Below are 25,817 nucleotides of genomic sequence, written 5' to 3'. Positions count from 1 at the left end.
TCAAAGTATGTCAGTGGTCAGTGCATCTGGCTCACGGAGCCATGGGAGTTATTTTCACCCAGAAAATTATAGCTCTAATGTTCCAAGGGGGTTCACTGCAGAGTGCAGCCACTCCAGTGCCCATATTAAGTGTATTCAACTTTTAATCTATGGTGTAGGTCCAAAAAAGGACACAATGCTTTACTTATTCACACTTGACCTTAAATGACCCTAGTGACAAATACATTTCCTCTCAAAGCCCTTCTAGTCTACCTAGTGAGTATATAGAGGATTCATTAGTTCTAATGACAACAAGTAACTTGGTTAATATTTAGAAATGAAAGATGACTAAGCCCTGGCTTTAAAAACAAAAGGGTAGGTGTTACCTGGTTCATTGCTAAAGCTTCTGCTGATCCTATAAACCTGTCTGAGACATTCAGGTCCAAGGGCAAGTTTTCCATTGCTTCCATTTTAACTAACAGCCAGATCCCCAAATTATAGCTTAAGGGCCACAAGTGCAGGGAGTAGCATAGTTATCTACATAGAAAGCTAAGTTTGAGGGCTGTGCAACACTTCCATCTTTAAAAAAGAATGACGCACTTCCATTTATGCACAGGCTGGTCATTTATGTTGACTTTATAAACAGTATAAACCAGTATGCCTTCTGAGATCTTCCAGTATCAAAAAAGACTTTAAGACACTTAGTTTCAGTGCTAAAAAAAGTGAAGATGGACACAGCCAAGGGCAACCTATAAAGCAGAAGTTGGAAATAAACCTTGTGAAATGTTAATAGTACCACTTCTAGAAATACTAGAAACTATGTAAATGGTGATTACATCTAAATTTTATGCTTGGATTCTCCCAATAGGCATGCTCTGGGAACAGAAAAAACAAGCCCCGTCAACAAAGGTTAAAAGCTTCTCAGACGTATAATTTTATAGCTGTGATTTAGGAAATTTGATTGTAGCAGCTTGGCACATACTTGATCTATTAGGGACGTCGTAGTGTCTTGCTGTGATATTTTCAGCCACTGATAATATATAAGGTCTGACAGACAGGGCACAGACAAATTGTTGGGCTAATATTAGGTTTAATGAGAAGTTCCTCTGAACAGATGGATTACAAACTGATGACAGGATTCTGATTTGCTGTTATTGCCTGATCCGAAGAAAGAAAATCAATCTTGCCATGTGGAATTTGTGATAAAATGTTGTTCATATTCACCTCATCAGTTGTGAGATAAATGCAGGGAAGCAGATCATACTGATTTTCAAACAAAGATGAATTATGATTTGTCCTGACAGAGAGTTTATTTGTGTGGATACACCAATCCACAGTATTAGGGGGGATCAGGCATTATTCTTTTGCAGCCCAGCTATTTAATTAAAATGTCACTTTCAGACATTAATTGATTATATCTTATGAATGTGAGCCATATCCAACTCCTAAAAATATGTATATACAGTACTGTAGTCTTTATTACCCTGGTTACTGGCTGAGATGAAGGTGCCAGCATACTAACTTGATCACAAGATTTTTATATACTGATGATAAGTACAGTTGATATAATGTTTAGCCTATTCATCATCATACTTCTGTATATTTGCATATTGTACATCTGAAGCACACTGGAGAAATGTGAAAGTGACAGTGACACTAGATGAAATTTTAAGTGATCAGGAAGCCTAGAACAACCTATCCCAACATGACCTGGATATCTCTGCAAATTACAAGGCAAGCCACCCAGTGGTTGTCAAGATATTTCAGTCTGGACCAAAGTAGCGGATTCACTGACTGAACAACAGATTAGAACCACAATACTAGCCAGACCAACATTTTAACTGAAATCTGTCTTTCCTGAACAGATATTTCCATAGAGAGTATGTAGCTGCTGATGAGAAGAAAAGAAAGTTGTGAATTATTAAATTTAAATTTAATTTTCAATGGTGTGAGAAGCATGAAAAAAATTCACCACCTCTAAAGATTTTTGGGGGGATTTGGTGGAACTGACCTGTCAAAATGTCATCACATCTCTCAGATAATCTCTTAATTCCTAGATACATCTTTAGTGGTGAAACTGGCACCTTGACATAAATAGAAAATACCCCTTCTGCCAAAACAAGCTCAGTCTGGTGCTTTCTTTCTCAATGTCATCACCTTGACTGAAATATGTGTGGAAATATGAAACTTACTGCTTCCTCTACTGCAAATGTGCCCTCGCTCTAGCAGAGCCACCCACACCCTTCAGTCCCTAGACATCAGAGAGAATACAGAGGGCAGGTGTTCCTCAGATCACATCGCTCTCTTTCCTTTTCACTCCTATTGCATATCGCTTTCAGTTAGATCACCATTTCCTAAACTAATGAGACACTTCACGCCTTTTTTACTGACCCCTCAAAAAATCTCATAATTTCAGCTTCACTTTGAAAAACAAAGACACATGAAGATACAGAGATACAAACAGAAGTGTGCTCCTATCAGATCATTCTAGCCTGATTTACACTGTGTCTAACTAAATTATTGTGTTTTCTCCTCAGATGTCCTGTGTCCAAACATGAAGGTTCAACCTGATCGGTTCAAGCCCAACAGCACCAGTTATGGTCTTGAAGAGGTTCCAGGTATGTGCAAACTGCTGCCTTCTTAATGACAACATACAGTGCTGGAAATGTTTGTCAACCACAAAGCCAGATTCTTATTTTTGAAGGCATTTCCTACACTCCCACATTTTGCCTTTTTATACAGTACTAAGAGATTTTTATTCAGAGAGTTTTTGTTGAGCCTCTATATGGAAAAACAATTGGTTTTATTCGTGACTTGGAAAGTCTTTTCTGATTCACATTCATTCAGTGCATACATTTTTTTTGTTTTGTTGTATGCTACCAACATAAAACCTCAATATACTTGCAAAAACAGACATCTATCAGATGTGAATTTGTCCATATTTAGTCACTTTACATTACAGCAGCCAAGTTGCTGCGTTTTAGAAATTTAGGTATATTTTTTCTCCAGTTCCAAACAGTCATTACAAATATAATATAAAATATTACATCTCTTTCATACATTTCTCAAACTTGCAGCAATATATAATTAAAGATTTGCAACTGTACAGTATTATTATGCTACAGCTGGTTAGCTTTGCTTATAATATACAGACTGGAAGTGTAGATCTCAAAGTATGAAACTATTCCTTTATCAAATTATAAGCTGAAAAAACATATGGCTCTTTAAATGTAGCTGCTATTTTCAAGTTCAGTAGTTAAAAATGAAGTGCATTACTAGTCCACTATCATCTAATAGTTTTACAGAATGTCACATACTCAAAGCTGCTGTCTTAAGGAGTCGAACAGTATTTCTCCAGAAAGGTTAGATGTTGTTATAACAGGGTCTTTGGGGGATCTGACTTCCTGTACATGTCTCCCACCCACATCCATCACACTAAAAGGAAAAAACAGATGCAGAGACATGACTCTCTGGACTCTGTGAGAGAGAGATGTCAGTGATGAAAGGTGTGTTTAAGAACATATTTTCCCACCATCAAGACACATTATAATATCCTCGCCACTGGGAAATTGCTAATTACATGGTTTTGCTTTTCCTTAAACCACAAAGGAATTAGAAAAGTTTAGTAAAATCACTTAAACCAAGTGATGTCTGCTAAAGAAGATGTTTTACATTGTCAGATGTGATGGAATCCTTTGAATTGCAATAAATACTTTGGGCTGTGTTTTCAGATCCAAATAAATCTTGTTCCATTGGAACACCATATGAGATTTTTTTTTGCTGTAACCAAATGAGGTTATTGTGGAATAGAACATGAATATATTGTACACTACACTGAGCTATATTTCTATTACATTAAACTTTCTGCACCACAAATGAAATGGTGCTTCCTAGAAGCCACCGATCATGATTTAAAATCCTTAAATCATATACTTAGATGTTGGCACAGTTAAGTAAAAGACCACACCTGTGTTGGGTCCCGCTTGGGGCAAAATGTTATTAAAAAGCAGTCTGAGGTCTGAACCTCCCTGACATGACAAAGATGTTTGGGGTTTTCCAGACTGTGGCCTATAGCTTTATGACACATATTGTCAAACTTTCTTGAGTAAATTATTTTTTTCTCTTTAACTTGTGGCTGAACAGATAAAGATTTTCAAAACATACAGAGAAGTTTACACCAGCAGATCTATAAGCTCCCATTCATAACTGTACAAGAAATGCTTTCTATGGTCATGTGAAGAGAGTGAAAATTTTCATTAAAAATGTCAAGACTATTTGCCCCTGATTATGATTTGACAGCTGAAAGACCTGTGGTTGGAGTCAGACTTGTATTTATCATGGGTTTTCTAATCTGACCCCTCAGGGTAGTACGCACACACAAGAGGCTGCAGAGAGTGTTTCCAGCTCTGCACTCGCTATCTACTGCACAAATGTTGCCATCTGCTCTGATCAAAAGAATGCTCTGTGTATGCGTTTGCCTTTCCCAGTCAGTAAACTCATCTGGCTTTTCCCGCAGATCACCCCATTGGTCGTTTTTGGCTGTCCAAAATAACTTTTTGGGTTGATTATATGCTATCCACCGCCAGTCCAAATTACAGCTCTGTGCTCAGATGGTCCCCAAACAGCCACAGAAACAGTGTGGTGAGCAAATGAGAGCAATCCAAGCATGGTGACAGAGAGAAACAAGGCCAGCAAAACTCATAGCTGCATGGCCACCTCAAGCATTTCTTCAACCAGATTGATAAATGACACAAGATCACTTTTGAAATGGAATCACAAGTGTTCAAATGATAAACCAAAGCATAACTCAACTCACTTGCCTTTTTCATTTGCTAAATTGTGATCATCGATCATCATAAAAGCCTAGACTGCTGTTATAAGCCAAAATTAAGTAAAGTTCTTTTAGATAGTCTGTCAACAATTTAGCTCCATGTAGTCCATTTGACATAATTTTGTAATTTGGCTTTAAATATAGGTAAACTTCATGTACTGCACATTAAAGAATACAGCTACCAAGCCTCAATAGATAAGACTGTAGGCTCTAAGGCTTAACCTAATGTGTCGTTACACAAAGTAAGCATGTGGCAATGCTGTAAAACTATGCAACATATGAAATACATAAACAAAAAAGTGACTTTCCTAACAAGCAGCAAGAAAAAACTAAATTAGTTTAATCCAAATTGTTGACGGTAAGCTGGTACTTTTAGAAAAACTCAAATTATTTCCTTAATTTGTACTAAAGTAATCACAACATAACCCAATAACAAAACTAGAAAAAGAATTTATAAAGAAAATGCTCTGTGAATGCTTCAGAGCTGAAAGGATTTTTCAATTTAAGCTGAAAAAAAAAACATTTATTCCTGTAATAGCTGAAATGAAATGTTGCTTCCTTATATACTGGTTAGGCAAACTTCAAAGCCAGTTAACCTTAAAAACTTGTGATGTCATTGATGATGTCACATTTTAAAATATAAGAATATAAAAGATATTTAAAAGCCATATATATGCAATAATGTCCTTTTAAGCTGAACGTTTTGAAATTTGAATGGTATTTCAAGCTGGAAGTATGCTGATGTAGTTAGGCGCCAATAACGTGCAACAGGCAGTAGTCAGAATAATAATAAAGATTAGGATATCAGATATTAGATAAGACCCAATGGCAACCAGTTGCCAAAGGAAGAGACAGTACTATTTACTTATCACTATAAATGTTATCGTAAAAATTAATCCTGTAAATGACATCAAAAATGAATGGAGTGGTAGCAGAAAACGACTCAGTCAAACCACCACAGAGGCAGTCTCCAACCTGTTGTACATGTAGAAAAAGCAATCTGTAATCTGATCACATGGTAATCTGTTATCCGTAACAGTGCATCTGAACCCCTTTCTGGCCTTTATTGACAGACACAATATCACCGTTCGATTCTTGTTTCCTTCAGTTGTTTCATCTGTTATGATGGTTCTTGTTTTAGATGTTATTTTCTCCTCTGTTGCTAATGGCACAGTGGTAGCCGGTGTATCCTACCACCTGTTTCTAGGCTATTTCTAATGACACCCACTAAGCCTTTGCCAGACAATTACACCTTAATGTTTCCTGCTTGGTTTCCTCTTTTAAAGATGATCGCCTCTTTTAAAGATTACTGCACTGATATTAATATTCCTACTGAAAACCTTATAACTTAACCTTACAGAGATTTTGCTGTATTTCCATAGTCTTGCAGGAATATGCTGAGGCTGTCTTCATCCTTTTGACTCACTAATGGCACATGTTGCTTTCAGAAGAGCTCAATCCACAAAACATAACCACCAGCCTTCAGTGAGATTTGCTAGACAAACTGGCATATAACTGGCAGCATTGGTGCTGTACAAGCTCTCATCCTGCTGGCATCACCATAACTACAGCACTTGTTTGTTGGGAGTGTCCTTTCTAAACCACCTAAATATGGTCTGTGGTTACACCACTTCAAATCACAGTGCAGGGCAATGTACACACACGTGCACCCATTCTCAGACTCACACAAAGATCTTGCCAGCAGTGGGAAAAAATCTAACAGATGCTGAGTGGCCAACAAATGGCTCTATGTTCCAGTTATTCAGTAATACTGTGATTTCACTCTTTCTCCAAATAAACCACAAACACAGTGGCTGCAGGGTGGGGTGGAACTGACCTATAAGTCAACCTCATGACTCAACATCTCGATTATTTATGTATGTGTGAGAGACAGTGTCTTGAGTCCAACTCAGCTATTTCAATGTGTTGCTGCAGGGTTTGATCTGATGGAGTACTTCAATGTAAGAGATATTCTGGGAACCAGAGTTGACGAAGGCCAGAGTTCTTATGTTCGCCTTGGCACCATGCCCATTGTACAACAAACAGAGTAAGTGGCCAACCTTTTATAGTGCAAACAGTACAGTACACTGCACAACTTTCAACTCAACACAAAAAGTGAAAACAGGGGAAAATGGCATAAGATTAAAAACATCTACCTACAGTCCTTTCCACTTAAATCCAATATTAACAACTTATTTAAAGGGAAAAAGGAATGGCAAAAAATCATTCAGGTGACAATGACATAAAGGTTTGAATGTATTTCAGGCAATAGAAAAAGGGCTTTCTATCAGCAGGAAAAATAATAAAAATAAATATCAGTATTTTCACAAGTTCATTTTCATTTCTGTTTTATTAAATGTTTTATCAGCATTTTAATGTAAGTTTAATTCAGCTCAAAAGTTAAATATTCACTGGTCCATTATCACTTTAACTAATGTTGTAAAAGTTGTGAAATGACAGTCTGCTAAGCAAAGAAGCAACGGTAAATACAGACAAAGCAGGTGAAACTGACACTGTTTAATTACATAAATATCTAAACTGTTATGCGGTCACTGATTAGAATAAAGCACAGTTTATGTTTGCAATAGCAATGTGTCTGTGTTCCACAGAGATGTGTTTCCTCAAGGGTTGCCAGATGAATACGCCTTTGTGACGACATTCAAATTCAGGAAAACATCGAGGCGTGAAGATTGGTACCTCTGGCAGATTTTTGACAAATATGGAATCCCACAGGTGGGTCAGCCAGATGTAAACCGTAATGTTTCGTGATTTGGACAAATAAAACATTAGGTCAACATAGAATAGGCTCACCTCACTGACTGTTCAGATCCTTTTTAAGTTATTGAGCTTAAAAATGGGATATACTGTAATGTATTTAACTGAAATTAAATTCAGACATGGTGATCATGGTTTAGGGGAGAGGTAATACATGTAATACTAGCTTGTTTTTTTTCTACAGTTGTCCCCAAATCCGATTTTCAAAAGCAAAAAATTTTAAAACTAAAATTTCTAAACGGCTTTTTAACTTTTAACTTTTAGCTTTTTACTTATATTATTAGTTTAATTCCACAAAAAAATTCTAAATTCTCAGTACTTCTCTACAGCCTTTCTCTGCTCTCTGTATTTTCAGCTCCAATGATTAACATTATCCTCCCTCTGACCTGTCAGGTGTCCATTCGTCTGGATGGTGAGAACAAGGCTGTGGAGTATAACGCAGTCGGGCTGACAAAAGATGCTGTCAGAGCTGTATTTAAAAACCCTGAAGTTGACAACCTATTTGACCGCAACTGGCACAAAATTGCCCTCAGCGTGGAGGCAAAGTCTGTTTCTTTGTACCTCGACTGCAAACACATTCAAACGCTGCCTCTTGAAGACAGAGAAGATATTGACATCCAGGGCAAGACAGTGATTGGGAAGAGGCTTTATGACAGTGTGCCAATTGATGTAAGTCCTACCGTAACTGGATCTGTCAAAATGTCATTATGTTTAATATTTTAAAAATGAATATAAGCAAAAGGTTTTTCTGCAGTTGATATGTTCACCACTTGTCTGAATGTATTCATGCAGTTTGACCTCCAGAGGATGATGATATACTGTGATTCCAAGCATGCAGAGCTGGAAACGTGCTGTGATCTACCCAATGGGCCAGTGAGTGTCAGTCTGTGTCTATACTGAAATGTAGTGAAACTATTTTTTTCAAACTGCTGTATAACAAACTGTCTGCCTCACCTTGATGATTCATTAAAAACACTAATTTAAAATAATTATGTACATTACAAAAGAAAAGCATGGGTTCATTTAAAGTAAAAGTTCTGGTCAGATAAATAGGTAGAAATAATACGTTATTTCTACACAGTGTCCTAGTCTCTAATTTAAAACACTCATTTTTAACTTGGAAACTCAGACAGGTTAATAACACTAAATTCTTTGCTCTACACTGTAGTTAACACACCACTATGCTAATTTTGCAAAGCAACTGAATACTTTTACAAGCTACTAGTAGCAGCCTGTAGTCACAATGAAGCAGTGATAGTTAGCAACTAAGGTGTAAAATAAAATTAATCACTAGTGGTAGTCATAGAATAATGATGTCTTAGTCAAAAGAGCAGTATAGTTAATCACTTTTTCTTTTTAATATTACAGTCTGATATTATAGGAAGCATAGTAAAAATCACTGTACTGTGTCATGTTTGTTTTAAGTGTTATACTGCTATTTAACTGTTTAAATCTAACAAAATAAGGGTTCCCACTTATTATCAGACATTTGACTAAGTTAATAACCTATAAGCTCTAGCCCAACAACTGCACTACTTGAGTTTGGTGTTAATTTTCTCATGTACTGTAACTACAACAGGAAAGCAAATAATCATATTTTACACAATGCCCAGCTACTCTTTTAAAAAGTGATGAGCTGCATTTAGACACTGGGCACAAGGTGTGTAATGACATTTACTGTTGTTTAAAGCCCATGCGACACAACCATGTAAAAATTTTTTTGATTTGATCATTGTTGGGTTGTTGAATAATATCCTTTCAGTGCCCTAAAAAAGTGGTGACAGAGGCTCCCCCCGTAGAGATCCCCACTCCAACTCCCACCGCTGTTGAGCAGCAAATTGGACCTCAAGTCAATTGCTCCTGTCCTGCTGGAGAAAAGGTAAAGCCCCCGGTTTTAAATAGATAAATCTTGTTTTCATGGATAAAGGGTATTTTCTATTATGTCTGTATCTTCATGTCTCACAGGGTGAAATCGGTGTACCTGGTGTTGCAGGTGCCAAGGGTGAAAAGGTCATCTGCCATTACCTTTAAGCTCTAGTTTTTCTATGACTAAATTATAGTTTCCTTATGTTGTGGAGTTGTTTGTTGTACCTTCTTATTGTGTGAACATGCCTACCTTTTTAGGGTGCGACAGGCCCCAAGGGTGCCATGGGACCGCCTGGCATCAAAGGAGAAACTGTATGAAAACTTAAAGTGTGCCCATTTATACATGTTGTTGGTTTATTTATTAATTTTTTAGAGAACTATAATTAGAGTTAAATTTGTAATTTTTTAGTGCGGTTGAACAAAATTTGGTGAAATACAAATTGCATACAAATGCATCACATTGCATGCTTTCCAACTATTCTGCTTTTCTTCCTGCCTCGATAATAATTAATCTTTATCGATTAATTATCTGCAGGGCAGATTAATCTCTGTCAAAGGTGAAAAAGGTGACAAGGTAAGTAAACCTGCTCTTTCTGATGCTGCATAAGCATCATGATAACCCATTTGCATGTTTGCATATTTTATATGCATGTAAATCCTGTGCAAAACAATCTCATATGACCTATCACATCTGTCTTCACTTTTTTTATTAGAATTTATCATTATCTTAAACAATTTACTTTTTTTCTGTCAGGGAGTGGCTAGAAAAACACTCATAAAGCTGTAATTGACAGAATTACAGGACAGGTCACCACAGAGGACGTGTAACAGAGAGGGCAGGCAGATGCAGACGCCCACCCAGTTTTTTCAAATCATAGCCTCTGTACAGCCTGGCATTTCCAGCTTGAAGTATAATTTATTTCTTGAGACACAATTCCCAGCATGCATCATTCAAGCTGTGCTGAGAGGGACAAAATGGCAAAAAGAGGCCTGGAGTACAAAGTATGGTCTCCTGACTTGTGTTATCAAGTGTACCTGTAAATTCATTTAGGTTATGCTGTACACATATAAACCAATACACCTATATACCTTATCTTACTTTACAAATCACTAAGGAGCCTTCTTATTTTAATGAAGTGAGATGGAAAAGCTCATTTCATGATAAATTTGTGGCTGAATGTCTTGCTGGTTCGATAAAATTGCATTAAATCAAAATTTAATGCACAGCATCCCTGTTGCTTTTCAATTTCTTACTTTCTGCTTAGGCATCTGTCTTTATTTTGTCCTTGATAAGGCTACAATTTGTTACTTTAAACATTTCTAAACACATTATCCGTACTCCAGTTGACTTCAAGTTGTGGTTAAAAATGGCAGTCATCGAGTTGCATGGGGTAAAACTGAATTTATCCCACTTTCATTGTTTCTAAGTACACGCCAACAGATGCAACAGACAGATCCCTGTGTAACATTATTGTTTTTTTTTTGTTAGGCTGTTCACCTAATCTGTGTGATGAAAGAAGTGGCATGTCTTGAAATGATTTATGCTCCAAATATAATTAAAAGCCAGTCTTCTGTGACTTGTAAAGTGGTTTTATGAAGCATGGGAAGGTGGGCAATACCTCATGCTAATCTGTAATTTAAGGCACTTAAACTTTTCATTCAGGTCAGTATTGGATTCCAAAGGATTCTTTGGCAAATGAGATGACATCAGTGTACAAACCAACACCATAGTACTACAGTGTCAATGACAATGGAAAGCCATTGTTCCTTGACTCTTTGGTTGGACTCAAGGAACAATGGTTGGACTAGTCGACAGCTTTTAGTCTGGCTTGGAAGACTTTACTCAAAAGTTCGTGTTTGGTTGTGTGCTGTAGCTCTTTCTGACTTCTGTGTAATTTTATTGTCTGCCTTTTGTCCAAATGTGGATGTTATCTTCTAGTGTCTGTTTAGTTCATTAATTCTTTTCTAACATTTGTACTTTGTTCTACATTAACCTTCCAACCACCATGTACTAAAAAAATGTTCGACAGTACTAGGTTGACTTTCTTACAGCACGATATCGTTGCCTGCCTTACCAGCCACCACGCACGAGTATATTGAATACAAAGTAAATACTTACCTTCTATTTACAGGGTGATACAGGCAGCATAGGGTTGACAGGTGCTCCTGGACAAAAAGGAGAGAAGGTGTGGCATTGCAAACCTGGACTTGGAAGGTTTTATTCCCAGCTTTAAAATCTTCAAAGTCTGTATGTCAATATTAATTATGCCTTTCCAATCATCTGACAGGGACTGGGTGGAATACCTGGTATTGATGGCTTACCTGGAGACAAAGGAGACAAAGTAAGACATAGGCTTTTCTGATAAGATAGCAATAACTACAAGATAGCAGTTTTGAAAATGTCTAAATGTGTATGTTTGAATTGGTATTTGTGTAAATAGGGTGAAGCAGGACTGGCAGGTGCTTCAGGGCTACCGGGTCTAGCTGGACCAAAGGTGGGTGAACACAGTCGTCCAACTTTTACTACATTCACGAGCCAGTGTGCAAGCATTTAGCTCATTTTAAAGGGGTTTTAAAGTAAATATGAATTAGGGAATTACGATAAAAGTATATATATATATATATATATATATATATATATATATATATATATATATATATATATATATACACATATATATATATGTGTGTATCTATTTTATTTATTTTTTTATTTATTATTTTTAATCTGGTTTCAGAACTGATTTCAGAGAAAGCACTTCTGTTAAATGGGTGTACATGCATTTTACTGGACAATTACCTCCAAGATTGTTATCGATTTCCTGTGTAAGGAAGGGGCAAGTTTGGTTGGCTTTCTCTTGGATGAAGTTGCACCTGGTGAAGGAGCCAGGAGGAGGGGGAAGGAGAACTGTTGTTTGACTTAGGTTTGGCCAATGGACTGTGGCAAGCTGCCCAGCCCAGGACTGGAAAGAATAATTGTCCCCTTTTCATTAAACACATGACGTACTAAATCAAGGAAATGTTCATTTCTCAGATCCTGCAGAAAGACTACAATAGACAGAGGTTACTTTTAAGCATCAGCATTGACATTAGGTCTTATCTTTTAAGTTACTATTATTGGGTGATTTTGAAATTAGCCAAACGGAAAACAATGTACAGTTTTGTTACATTGCTGACACTACAGTTGTTTAAATTATTTTTTAAAATTAATCTACACTCATCCTATAATGACAAAGTGAAACTATAGAAATGTCTCTAAATGTATAAAAAAGTCTTTGCAGCAACATACTGAGACGCCTCGCATTTCTCTTGATTGTTGGTGAGCTGTTTCGACCTTCGACCTTGATTGAAGTCTATATGTGGTATAACAAATTGATTGGACTTGATTTGGAAAGGCTTAGCTTGGAAAGTTTTGCAAGTTGACGTCCGGTGCAATGGTGCATCTGTATTGGCTACTGAAGTAGCCAATCACAGTGGCCACAGGGCTCTGACTTCAGAGCCCAATTCATTCATCTCGGAGGGTGCAAGACTAGACCGAAAGGGAGTCTACTGCAAATGGACCGAAACAGAGCAGGATTTAAACATTTAAGGGTGAGTTCACAAAATACGCGTTAGTGTTGAGAGAAGAAACCACACATTGTGTGTGTTAGCTATACGTTTAGCACTCTATGCTTACTACTATGTATTACTATGTTTACTACTATGCTAGTTGTGTCCCACAACTCAATGTTACTAACGTTAGCAGCTAGTAGCTTTCTTTTTAGGTAACCGCAGCTTTCATGTTAAGCCGTTACTTCCAAGGCTTAACAATATAGGCTGGTAGTTTTTTGGGAAACTAAATCTGTAGGAACCGGTGTAGCTGTATTTGTGTAGTTTTTTTTGACACATCGATCTCACTTGTGAAGTGATGGGATATCCACAACTAATGTTTTGTTTACATCGGAATAAAAAAACCTCAGAGAGATCTGCAGTTAAGCTTAGCCAAGTTCCAAAATTGCTGAAGAATACAGAAGAGCATGTACCTCAGAGTTCCTCATATGGTATAGTAGGTCAAAACAGCAAACCCATTGTATAAGCTTATCATGTTTGTTCAAACCTGAATGTATGAATTTCAATTAATTTCCCCTAATAATTAACAGGTTAAGCAAATTTACAGTTATTCTGTTTAGTTATGTCTTCACTGTATCATGATTACCTATTCATTCTTATATCTAAACATGGTTGACAATTTAAGACAAGTCAACAACATGGTCCAGAATCGCTGACAAGTGTTGTTCCACCACTAGGCTCCAGCACAGCTTCAGTGGTTCCTATGATCGATTCTCTACTCTGAACACCAGCTTTCTTGGATTTATTCCAGTACAAGGATCCAAAAATTTTACTTAAGTTATGAAATCCTTTGGAAGTTAAGTGTGCGTAAAGGGTCAAAACAAGGCTAAGCACCAGCACCAAAACTCACTCATCAAAGTTTAGAGGGCTCATTCTAGAAAAAAGCCTTAGACAAGAAAAGCGACAGATAACAAAACATAACAAACACTATCAAATTACATCGCAAGTGACAAGATGCAAATTTAAGCATTTGAGAGAAACATATTTCAGTCAGCTGTGACTGAACTGTATGATTCATGTCAACAAACTTCAGTATGTAAATTGCAGAATGTATCACATTTTGGCAATATTTTCCACATATTGTCACTGAGAAAATATCTAGATATATTCATGATAAATTTGATAAATATTTTTTGTCAACATCGTCATGTCAACACACCCTTAGTTTACAGTCTTAAAGCAGAAAATATTTTTGTTTATTTATTTTTTTTCTGATAAATTTTTATTGTCGCTGAGTTAAACTGCTTGTTCTTTGGTTTGGATCAGTGCATCTCAGCTTTAAAAAAAAAAAAAAAAAAGCTGGAAAATACCACAATACAATACAACAATATTGTTGTTTTTTTTTGACTGACGTACTGTGGTAAGTACATGGTCTTCTGTCTTCTGGTCTTCTTATGTTTCAGCGATTCTGGACCATGGCTTTACTGCAGATCTCTGAAGTATCAATTCCAATGAAAATAAAACTAGTTAATATTTATCTCACCACTTAAAGTGATTTTGATATGTCTAAATAAAACTGAAGAACAATCTACAAAAGTTCCTATAGATTTAGTTTCCCATAAAAACTACAAATATGCTCTATTGTGTTCCTTAGCTCTCTCTGGCTATATGAGGGAGGAAAGGCATGATTGGACTGTCCTAAACATGTAGCAATAGTTAGTACACATGAACGACAACTATAAATAGTACATGAACAATTTCTTTTGCCACATAGGTTTAGTGCTACCATTCACATCAATTTTGGTTAGATTTAATTTGAGTTTGATCAGCAGTGTTAAACTCTGGGTCTCGAGGGCCGCACTTCCCATTACCCCTGCATGACCCACAGTTGATTACCTGGATCCCGTGTGTTCAGTCAATCAGAGGATGGAAGATGAGGGGTTTGCGGGGATAGTTGCAAAACAAGAGTGGAGATCGACACCCGTTATTTAGACAATTTAGTTTGTTTTATGATGACCCCTAGCCTTTTGTTTTTTCTACCTTGCAGGTACAATAGTAAGTAGCTGGACCATTATTTGGGTGAGCACTAGCACCTTAGCCACAATGCTCCTGAGCAACCACAAAAAACCTCCCACACACTCCCTCTGTGGGGAGCTGCTGGTTCTCCTACATCTGTTTTGCACTTTTGCTTGTTTCAACTACATCTTTATACTGAATCTTTGTAGCCAAAGAAGATGCACCATTACACCGGATGTAAACTTGCAAAACTTTTAAACTTGCAAAACATTTAAACTTAAAAAAACTTTTGAACTTGCAAAACTTTTGAAGTTTTGCTCTCAAATGTGTAATTTTGAGTGTCACAATACTGAATAAGCATTACACTGCAGAGACCGTGACGGTTAAAAAAGTAATAAAGAAAACAGTTAGACTGCACAGACACAAACACCAGTAAGAAAACATGGAGAAAGTAAACATTAACAAGAAAACAAGAAAGATTAACAAAAAACATTTCTATTCCACTTTACTGATTTTTAATCAGTAAATCCAATAAACCAAGTCCAAAATTCAAAAGCCACAGCCACCTGCTGTATAGAAATAGACAACTAGCTAATAATTATGTTCATTTGTTATATACTGTTAATAGTCTGCCTTTGTAAGGTTTGTAGAGAGCAGTAAAACTGTCGGTTAAAGGTTTGATCAGCTGAGAAACCATAAAGATGGTATCAATTAGTAATATTTATGAACAAATAAGTTCTATGTGAAAGATGTGATTGGTGGCAGCAGCAGCATCAGAGAGTAAAGACAGAGATCTAGAGATAAGTAGCTTATCCATAGCATTGCTATACAACTAATTTAGAATGAACGAAATCTATTCTGCATAAAACTGGATCATATTGACATTACTGGTATGTGTGATACTGCTAGCTTACAATTTTAGCTTACCGCTTGTGCTGGTAAAGTTATACCTTACAGGTTACATTAAACTTTATCGGGCGGTTGTGGACTTGCACATATCGGCTCTGCTAAGATTACTTTAAACAAAGACTAAGGGGAACACTGCCTTATTATTTCTGTGAAATATCAAAATACTTGTACATATGATAGGAAAAGGCAGTTTGTTGTTCTGGCCTTGGTGTCACTTTGGTCGATAAGTCAAAAAAGTCAAATTCGGACGGTTCTGGCAACCCCACTTTATGCTAATTAACCACTGACTTAACCACTAGCTAACCGTAGTGTTAGCACAAACTGGAAGACAGAAACCAACTAGGTCACTGGAGCTTTAGGTGTTGAAACTAAAACATAATTACCAGTAAAATAGACAAGCATATTTTACATTTTAGAAACAAAATAACTAAAAACACACTGCAAATTCATGCTAATGTTGCTTTTTGTCTGCTAAGCTAGATAGGTAAATTAGCTAAGTAAGGGTTATTGTTAACTTATTAGCAAGTGCCAAGACCAACTCTGCTGAAGTTAGTTTGTTGTCAGCTTTTTTGCTCCCAAATTGTGCAGATTTACAATTTAGGACTTACTTTTTCATTGACAGAGCAGTTGTTATAGCTAGTTGTTGTTATTTCACAGCAGCAAAAACAGGACTGTGCACAGCTGCCACCAATAAAATGAATACATGTGCTACAATTGTGTAGTAACAGATCTAAATGTATTGAGTGAAAACACACTCAATTATTGAATCAATAATTCTTTACATTAGTAATTATCTTATAAAGCACCAACAATAAACAAAAGAATCAAGCAATATCATCATCTTTCCCTCAGTCCTCCAACCATAACCAAGAAACTAGTGCCCTGCTCACTGCTGATTACCTGGATCAGGGTTGTTCAGTCCATTACAAGCTGGAAGATACTATCTTACATTAGGGCGAGTGGTATCTAGTATCTTCCAACTTCTAACCGGCTGAAGATGCCTGATCCAGGTATCCTACAATGGGAAGGGTCCTCGTTTGGTAGGGATAGTTGAAGAACAAGCAGGGCAGGGGGTCCCTGAGCACCAGGGTTAGGAATCACTGTTCTATACAGTAAAACACACTTTGCAACACAAAGCTGACAGTACTGACACAACTAGAAGACATATACTGTTTCTGCACATATTAATTGTGATGAAATTGATTAGGAGCAAACATTTTTCAGTAAAATTCCCCTTACAGCTTATAATGTGTTTCACTGTGTTAACATTTGGAAGTGGAAACATTTGGAGGTGTCCAAGAAGAACACATGCATATAAAAATGACTAAAATAAAAATACTTTGCAAATGGGTATCAGAAGACAGATTTATTTTTGCCATAGAAAATGGTAAAGGGGGGTCAGAGGTCAAAGTTCAAGGTCCTAGGATCTGCTGTTTGATTTTTCAATAAGATCATTCCCTTCAAATCGGTTCTTCCTTGTTGAATGTCTCATTATTATGTAGCTATGACCTAGCAGTCCCTAGCTGGCCCACAGAATGTTGCTGGACAATGACTTCCACAAATGTAATTTTGTTCAATTTGGATTATTCAGGGTATTCAAGGCGACGCAGGACATCCTGGTGCACCAGGACTTAGAGGTCCCACTGTGAGTAAAATTTGAACATGCTTTATTCATTTAATGGTCGCCTAGAATCATACAGTATATTGGCAAATCATATTATGGATTTTTGAAAAATTATAATTATGTGTTTTGTCATAGGGTGAAACAGGTACAAAGGGTGAAAAAGGAAATCCAGGAAACAGGGTAAGCATTAATTTAGTAGTCGCTTAAGTGCTCAATTGCTGTCCTTCTCCATGTTTCCGCATCATATCCTTTAGATTTGAACTATAAATTTAGGTGATGTTCAATATTAAGTTAAAGTAAATTTTTAAAACAGGGTTAACAGCTAGGAGACTGAGACAGATCATGTTTCTCACAGGCACTAAGATGTAAGGGGTTTAATTGTCCAAACATATGTGGCTTCGTTGATTCACTCACCACACTTCCTGTCTGGGATTCTGTGGGGGTGTTTGGCTACAATGCAGCACACTGAGGCCCACTGGATGTTTGTTGATGTCTGAGGTTTCCTTGGAGGTGCTACCACCTTCTTCCCATTGCGTTTGCAATGTAGGTAGCGTGCACTTTATCCTGCTATTAAATCAGTGAAAGGTTGTCTTGTGACAATGGCTTCCAAATGTAGCCCTTATGGTTTTGTGATCATGATTTAAACAGTACTACAAGCAAGTGATCAAATAGCTAATGCAATGAGACAAAATTGTAACGATTACTTTTCCCACCAAAACTATACAAACAAGCATTTTATATAAAGCAGTAAACACTAAATCATAGAGTGATTACTTTTCCATATGCCATGCAGATGTGCAGCAGGTTTCAGGCACACTGGGGCCCCTTTTAAACATGCTGATTCCAAGTTTTGAGCTGCATGTCAGTCACTCAGTAAGCAATTTCCTGTATGTGAAAACTGGAAAAGCACTTTCCACAGTAAAGTGATAAAGGGAATAGGTGGTCTGGAGGAGGCACTTTGGCGTTAATGTGTCATGTTTGCTGATGGGAAAAGTCAGTGATGTGGTTGAAGTTAAACGGCACTGACCACTGCTTTGAACACTGGTTTGGTCAGAGTAGTCATAGAAAATAGTTCATTCATGTTTCTGGCTTGTCTTCATTATTGTACATGCAACTGAACAAAACAAACTTTTGTTTGTTCCAAACACAAACACACTTGTTCAGAAAAATACTGTACAGTTGAGCAAAAAAATTTGAATGCTCTTTGAAATCCTTTTTGAAATCGCTTAGAGAGTAAAACAAAGATTTTTTTTAATGGATGTTGAGCTAAAACAAATATTCCTTCATCAGAAATGGATTAAAGATTATTTTAAAATTAAATAATCAGAGGGGATGCTTCTGCACTAATTTTATTACATTTCTTTTACTATAACTTCATTAACAATAAAAAGATTTGTTCACTGAAAGAGATGCCAAATATGCAATTTTTTTGTATTGTGAGATGAAACGGAATACAGTGTCAGCTATATGTCAAAGTGTCTCTAACAGTCCATTCCCCTCCCCAGCTGTGCCGGTAATGCCGGTCCAAGCCCGGTAGAAATTGGGGAGGATTGTGTCAGGAAGGGCATACAGTGTAAAAACTGTGCCAAATTAACATGCGGACAATGATCTGCTGTGGCGAACCTGAACTCACGGGATAAGGAGGATATTTATACATTTATTCCCCTAGCATTGTTGTCTGCATTTTAGGGCACAATTTCCACAAAAAACACTAGAAATTTGAAAATGTGGAAACAACTTGAAATAAGACATGAAAATGAATTTTTGTCTGATGTATTAATTATATGAACATTATGGAAATCAAGCTTATACATTTAAAAAATATCCATCACATTTGGATGGACATCTAACTATTGTCCTTTACAGTATGAAATATTTCACAGGTTTTCCTGTACATTTTTTCCACTTAGGGTGAGGCAGGCGTGAATGGATTTCCTGGAAAACCAGGTGTTCCTGGAAAAGATGTAAGTTATGAGCTTTTTAAAGCTGCCATACCTACTATACACCAAACAATAATAGTTTTTTGTAGATTTGATGAGTCACCTTTGAGTTAATTAAGCATTTGTATGAAAATTGATTAGGGTTCGAGAGGATTGGTTGGAGCACCCGGTCCCAGCGGATTTAAAGGCGACAAGGTATGTTACCTTTTGTGGTCTGTATGTACCCTGTACTTGATTATTAACAATGCAAAGAGGATATTGCCTCTATTATAATGTTATTAAGTTGTGCTAATATGAATCATTTTAAAGAGTTATCAGTTTCCCAGGCTAATGTCTGTACTCTCCAGACATTCCTCAGTCTCCTCTGTGTACCATCAAAGCCAGCCCACTCATTTGTCTGCAAAAATAAAATGAGTTCATTTGTCTGTCTGTAACTACTGACTTTGATGATTCTTGCAGTGGTGCACATGTCCCTATACCACACCCATATGCATGCACAAGAGCCACAGATGCACATGCAATGAGTTGCCGTGGTGCTTTGCCCACAAATTTCACTTTCCTTTGGAGCTACAATAAGTACACACTTTAACACGCCTTAACTAAAAATTATGGTCGTTGCTGTATCATTACCATATTGCCTGAGGGGCTTTACTCTGAAAGTCTCTTGATTTTAATGATGGGGTTTCATCCTTGTTGTATGAACTGTGTCACAGGGGGAGAGAGGCCTTCCAGGATTACCTGGGGATATGGTAAGTACTGAAAATAGAACAAAGGATATTTAAAATATGTTCTTAACAATTACAGGCTCATGTAAAGATGAATGCCACAGCACATACTGTATATATTTTAACATTTCTAAAAAAACACACAATAAAAACAAGCTCATAGTTAAGGTTTATATTATGCATAATATAAACAAAGTAGTTATGGAGACAGACTTTCATGAGCTGACGTTAACTGAAAGCACAAAAGGTGGGAGCTGGTCTCCAGTCTGTTTTTAGCATTTTGTGAAGCTTGTAGAGGACTGAAGCTAAAGGAATTGTGCATTATTTGATAGGTGAAATGTTTGATAATCAGCAATTGTTTTTGTGTATGGTGGTGGAGACAAGGAGTGACAGTGGACAAAAGTGCTATTACAAATATAGATTTACTTGTAATAACGGAAGGAAAGAAATTCACTCCTGAGCAGAGGACAAGAAACACGTTTTCATGAGAGGAAAACCAGGGAACTAATCTGAACATAAGTAGACTTTAACCCTAACCCTATAGGACTACTGATTAAATAAGCTGCAAATAATCAAGAGACTAGAAACCAGAAGAAGTATATCTTATAACTTAAGATCAGAATATGGATGTGAATACATAAACCCAAGAAATTGGCATAGACTAGAAAAAAAAAATCTGAACAAGAGTTGGAAAACAGAAATAGCAAACAAAAACACAGACTGGATAGTAAACGAAGGAAAAGAATGCCAACACTGCAAAAGGTAACAAGAGCATGACCGACAAACGACTCAGAATACAAAAAGAAACAGCTAGAGAACAATTAAATAGAGGAAAGTATAATGCACTAATATGAGGGGTGTCAGGGCAGGCATTAACATAACCAAAAACATAAAAGGAAGGACTACGTATAACAATCGTCACAGAGAGTGTGTGTAAAATAGACCAAACAAGATCTGGTAAATGATAAACTGAGGAGAATACACACAGATAACCTGGGCAAGAGTGGGGATGATAACTATTCAGAATCATTCTAAAAGTAGAAACAGAGCTGGGATAAACAGCAAACCAAGGCAGAAAAATAATAAACCACAGAGAGAAAACATGAACAAAGGGTCAACAGACAGGCATAAACCAATAACCAAAACATCAGACCAACAGTGAGAGCCCAAATCACAGCTGCCAGGTGCACAGAGGGACAATCTGGCAGGGGACCAGGGGAAAATCAATTAGGACTGGTGTCGAATCGTGCAGTTGCCAGAATGAACTATGGACAGAAAATGGGGAAGTGTGAATACAAAATAAGAGTCCAAAAAAGGAAGTGAATCTAGCAAAAAGCGAAAGGAAGTCCAAATAAAAATGATGTTGCAGATTCTAAAATACACATCGATGAATGCTGAAATTCATGACTACTTTTACAATTTCCTAAAATCATTAATCAATAAACTAATTAGCCGATATTCTTAGATGCAGCTCTATGAAGGCAGCATAATACATTTCCCCAGTGTGTTTTCTCTAATAACTTTTATCTACATGTGTATTGTGGTGACAAATAACTGGTAGAAAGACAAAACATTTCTGTGACAATGAGCTAAATGATTTAACCAGTTTAAAACAATGAATTTAGGACAATTTTTTAATACTCTGTACATTGAATCCTGTTTTAGCTCCTTTACACTTGCTCACAGAATTGATTTTATGATTTTACTGATTTATTTTAAAGCTCTTCATGGACTTTTCTCCAGTTGCATGTGTGTTCTTTTTTACATGCAAAATCATTAGTCTTATTTAATATAATTACTCATTAATTGTTTCAATTTCAGGTACAAACAGAAGGCTTACGGGGTGAAAAGGTGAGTATGTGTTTGATAATAAAATATATTGTTTTCTTGTTTTCCTCAATAACAGATACATATACGATTCAATACCTCGCACTCTGATAATTACCATCAAATACAATACAACAGTACAATTTTATCACTAATTTTTATGGAACTTAAATGGTGTATTATTAATCCTATTGGAAATTAAGTGATAAAATGTAACAAAAGAACAACTAGATACACTACAATTACAGTCATGGTACAGACTCTATGCAGGTACCGTACTATCTACATTCACCATCTGAAGCTGTCTTTATAATCAAGTTTAACACATACTGTGTTTGGCCCCCATTTTAGGGAGAAGCTGGACCTCCTGGTCCTCCAGGGGCTGATGGCCCCCCAGGGCCTCCTGTAAGAATAACATTTCATTACTTTCTTTCTACATGTTGCCTCTTTCCCAGTGTCTACCTTTTGATTTTTCTTGTTGTAGGAAATCCACCTGTTCAGACATTGTGCATCACAGTTCATGGAAACATCAGTAATGTTGTATGAACTAATGCTGTGAATATTTCATTCTTCAGGGTCTTCCAGGTGCAATGGGTCTACCTGGGGAGCCTGGAGAGTTTGGCCAGAGGGTAAGAATTTGATTTCGAAGGACAATGAACACTGTTTCTTTTTATTTCTTCAATATTTCAAGACAACAACACTATACAAGACTGGAGGTGGCCTCTGGCTCTGTGTGAACAGCAGGTTGTCCACCAACTGTAAGACCTTTTATGTGACTTTCAGCTTTGAAGCAGTACTACTGTCTCCATCACTCCCATTTTCTAGGACTGGTAGACCTCCACATAAGCCATGACCCTATGTCATATAGGAAAATAATAATATATTAATATCATTTAAACCTAAAGATAGAGTAACCTCACTCTTATTATAGTGCACAAACACAATCTATAGAAAAGCTTACAGAAGCATTACAGAAAGTTAGGGGTTTTTACATTATCATTATATTATTCTTATTATTACCAAATCTGATATATAAGCTTTGTCCTTGCCTTGTTTTGTGTTTGCTACTAAAATGTTGTTTCAATAGGCAGGACTGTATCACAAGGGAATTGCTTTAAAGAGAAAGTGAAACCTGGAAATGCACTGTGTAATGTTTAAATCACTAAACTATATATATTTTTTTTTAATAAGAAAAATAAAATATAATCTTTTTCATGCATGGAGTCCTGGGAGGTAATTGCTTTAGTCGGACTTACCATCTGAGTTTTGACTAAAATTAGATTAGTTTGCCTCTAGTGCACCTCCCATAGAAAAAAAACCCTCTTATCTGGAGTAATTAGAAGTTTTTGCTGTAGTCCCATAACATTATTTAGTATTAAGAAAATTGATATATTTTCTTCGTGCTGAGAGCTAAAACTCTAGTGGCTATCAGTGGATGTAGAGTTATCTACAAAAGCTGTCCCTTGTCTCTCATATTCTTTTTTTCTCTTTCTCCCTACACAATGGTCCTGTTACAGAGCAGTAATTTAATCAAAGCAACCTTAGTGGCTCTACGTTATTTTTTACTACAAAATATTAACAAAGACAGTGACCTACCTACCTCTTTTGGGAACAATTAATTTCTCATCAGAAATATGTTGGAATTAACATTTGCTCAGTTGTGCAGCAGTGTCAAGTCAAACCTCCTGTGGCTAAAAATGAAAGACTTTTCAACCACCATCATGCACCGTTTAGCTGTCCTCAGCTAGAAAGGCTTCTCTGAGATCAAGGGATTTATAGTTTAATAACATGAATAAAGTCAATCACATTGGGTTCAGATTCCCCAATATCTGTCAAATCTTCAACTGCTTCTCTTTTTTTTAATTTAAACCTTTGGATGTCCTGCTGCAGTCCCATTAGTTGCTATCCAAGAGAATCCTCAAAGAAAAAGAAAAAAACAGACAGATTGAGAGAAGCTTGACCTACCAGACTTTTTCCAGGTTGGGGTTGTTATACCTCAGTTGAAGATACATGCGGGGAGAGAGTGTGGGGGTGAAGTAAGGCTGAGAGCTCTGATAATAGAGTAGTCTTGCTACAGCCAGCACTGATAGAGTTGACTGTATGGTTGACTTGGTATAGATTTAGCCTCTCACCTTCACAGCAAAGCACTCATCAGTTGTCTGTGTCACTGCTACTGAGGCCTGTCTGTTTACTTACCTTATGTGACAGCTAAGGGCCACCTAAGCTGGAATGGGGAAAGTTTTAAAGGAGGGCATAGGGCTGCCTTAACATACATATCAAGAAAAACAAGAAAGGAAAAATGGCAGAGGTTACCTTCCTCTAAAATTTAGTTTCTTTATTAAAATATTTAGACATTTTGCAGTTCATAAAGAATACATTTATATGGTTTATTCAGTCGCCAAGTCACTTAACTAATAATTTCCTTGTATAAATCTAAATGTATCTATCTATCCCTTATACCATTTGTCACATTTTCTCACTGAGATGATGCTTAGAGACAGACAGCCATTAGTGCTCAAACTCACAGCTATGGACAGTTTAAAGTTACTAATTAAGTTGACAGCATGTCTTTTGACCGTGGCAGAGGACCCTTGGAGTACTAACCACTCTGCCACTGCATTTCCCTCTACTGTATTTAAATCAACAAATTATTTTACTTTACAATGTAAAACCTTTATAATCTGGTTTAAAGGCAGTTTGACCAATGCAAATCATGTGAATTGTTATAACAAGAGTTATAAGCTAAAAAGGAAGTTATCAATACTTTTACTTAAGCATTACCTTTAGCTAGCATTCTGCTAGATTCTGTTCCTCTTTGCTGCCTCATTTAGGTATGTGGAATAAGTGACTGAATTACAGAAACATGAGTTCTGAGCTTCAGAAAGCAATCTATGTGTACAGTAGCAGTACCTAGGGGTAGGCATCTTTTTAACTGGAGATAACATTAGCTTTATGTCTTTACTTAATTATTGTGAACCCACATGTACTACAGAGGCGGGTAAAATGTCAGCTTGTCATACTGACACCCTGCTCATAATCCAGCAGAATCCTGAGAAATTTAAGATTATGAGATAATAGTGAGAAACCTCCTTATTACCCGTAAAAGTTTGCTTTACCCAGCTTTTATGTTTAAGTGTTCTTTTAAATCTCTTCTGATGGAGGAATTATGAATCTTATCTTACCTTCCTATGTAATTTAGTTTCTTTGATAAAACATTTAGACATTTTGCAGTTTATAAATAATACATTTATAAGGTTTATTCAGTCGCGTGATGCTAGTTTAAACTGGCTAGTTTAAAGACTGGAATTTTTCTTAAAAAAATGACATCATCTGAGTCTGGAAAACATTTCTTTCTTAAACAATGTCATTAATTTAATTTAATTAATGTTTTCCTTTTAATTTGACTGTCTTTTAGGGGAAGAAGGGTGAAAGTGGGCTGCCTGGAGTGGATGGCCTTCCTGGACCTTCTGTAAGAAACATTTTATTTCCCTAACACTTGATTAAAATGACTTGCTTGTTTATGTACAGCTCATATTAGAACTTCTTCCTGTACCTCATTGACCTGTCAAGGAGAAGTGAGAAGAAATAATGTGATATTTTAATTGTGTGGGTTGCTCAATATTTGATGTGACCTACAATGCACATTATGACTGCTTTCTCAAAGGTGTCTTCATTGTATGTTTTAATAGAGGAAAAATAAACATACTAGATTAAAACTAACTGGCTATGTCAATTAATTTTTCAAATTGCTCCCTGGAGCAAAATAGACTTACACT

General features: G+C 36.6%; 1 protein-coding gene across 3 annotated transcripts in view; it reads left to right on the top strand.

Moving 5' to 3' along the window:
• The window catches only part of col22a1 (collagen, type XXII, alpha 1), a 52,723-nt gene that overhangs the window by 4,851 nt on the left and 22,055 nt on the right, over nucleotides 1-25,817 (top strand). Inside the window, exons 4-24 of one of the 3 annotated variants that reach the window (XM_067508151.1) lie at nucleotides 2,517-2,597; nucleotides 6,746-6,857; nucleotides 7,420-7,543; nucleotides 7,979-8,254; nucleotides 8,378-8,458; nucleotides 9,348-9,464; nucleotides 9,551-9,595; nucleotides 9,710-9,763; nucleotides 9,987-10,025; nucleotides 11,584-11,637; nucleotides 11,740-11,793; nucleotides 11,893-11,946; nucleotides 17,517-17,570; nucleotides 17,685-17,729; nucleotides 19,460-19,513; nucleotides 19,631-19,684; nucleotides 20,203-20,238; nucleotides 22,036-22,065; nucleotides 22,393-22,446; nucleotides 22,617-22,670; nucleotides 25,457-25,510. In XM_067508151.1, coding sequence (XP_067364252.1) covers nucleotides 2,517-2,597; nucleotides 6,746-6,857; nucleotides 7,420-7,543; nucleotides 7,979-8,254; nucleotides 8,378-8,458; nucleotides 9,348-9,464; nucleotides 9,551-9,595; nucleotides 9,710-9,763; nucleotides 9,987-10,025; nucleotides 11,584-11,637; nucleotides 11,740-11,793; nucleotides 11,893-11,946; nucleotides 17,517-17,570; nucleotides 17,685-17,729; nucleotides 19,460-19,513; nucleotides 19,631-19,684; nucleotides 20,203-20,238; nucleotides 22,036-22,065; nucleotides 22,393-22,446; nucleotides 22,617-22,670; nucleotides 25,457-25,510 — 1,526 coding nt within the window. The remainder of the gene's footprint in view (nucleotides 1-2,516; nucleotides 2,598-6,745; nucleotides 6,858-7,419; nucleotides 7,544-7,978; nucleotides 8,255-8,377; nucleotides 8,459-9,347; nucleotides 9,465-9,550; nucleotides 9,596-9,709; nucleotides 9,764-9,986; nucleotides 10,026-11,583; nucleotides 11,638-11,739; nucleotides 11,794-11,892; nucleotides 11,947-17,516; nucleotides 17,571-17,684; nucleotides 17,730-19,459; nucleotides 19,514-19,630; nucleotides 19,685-20,202; nucleotides 20,239-22,035; nucleotides 22,066-22,392; nucleotides 22,447-22,616; nucleotides 22,671-25,456; nucleotides 25,511-25,817) is intronic. The other 2 variants (XM_067508158.1, XM_067508166.1) reach the window with 2 other exon arrangements.

The sequence above is a fragment of the Channa argus genome, chromosome 1, assembly GCF_033026475.1.
Source record: "Channa argus isolate prfri chromosome 1, Channa argus male v1.0, whole genome shotgun sequence".
NCBI lineage: Eukaryota > Metazoa > Chordata > Actinopteri > Anabantiformes > Channidae > Channa > Channa argus.
The sequence above is the reverse complement of the archived record's forward strand: the minus strand, read 5'-3'. Positions and strand labels throughout refer to the sequence as shown.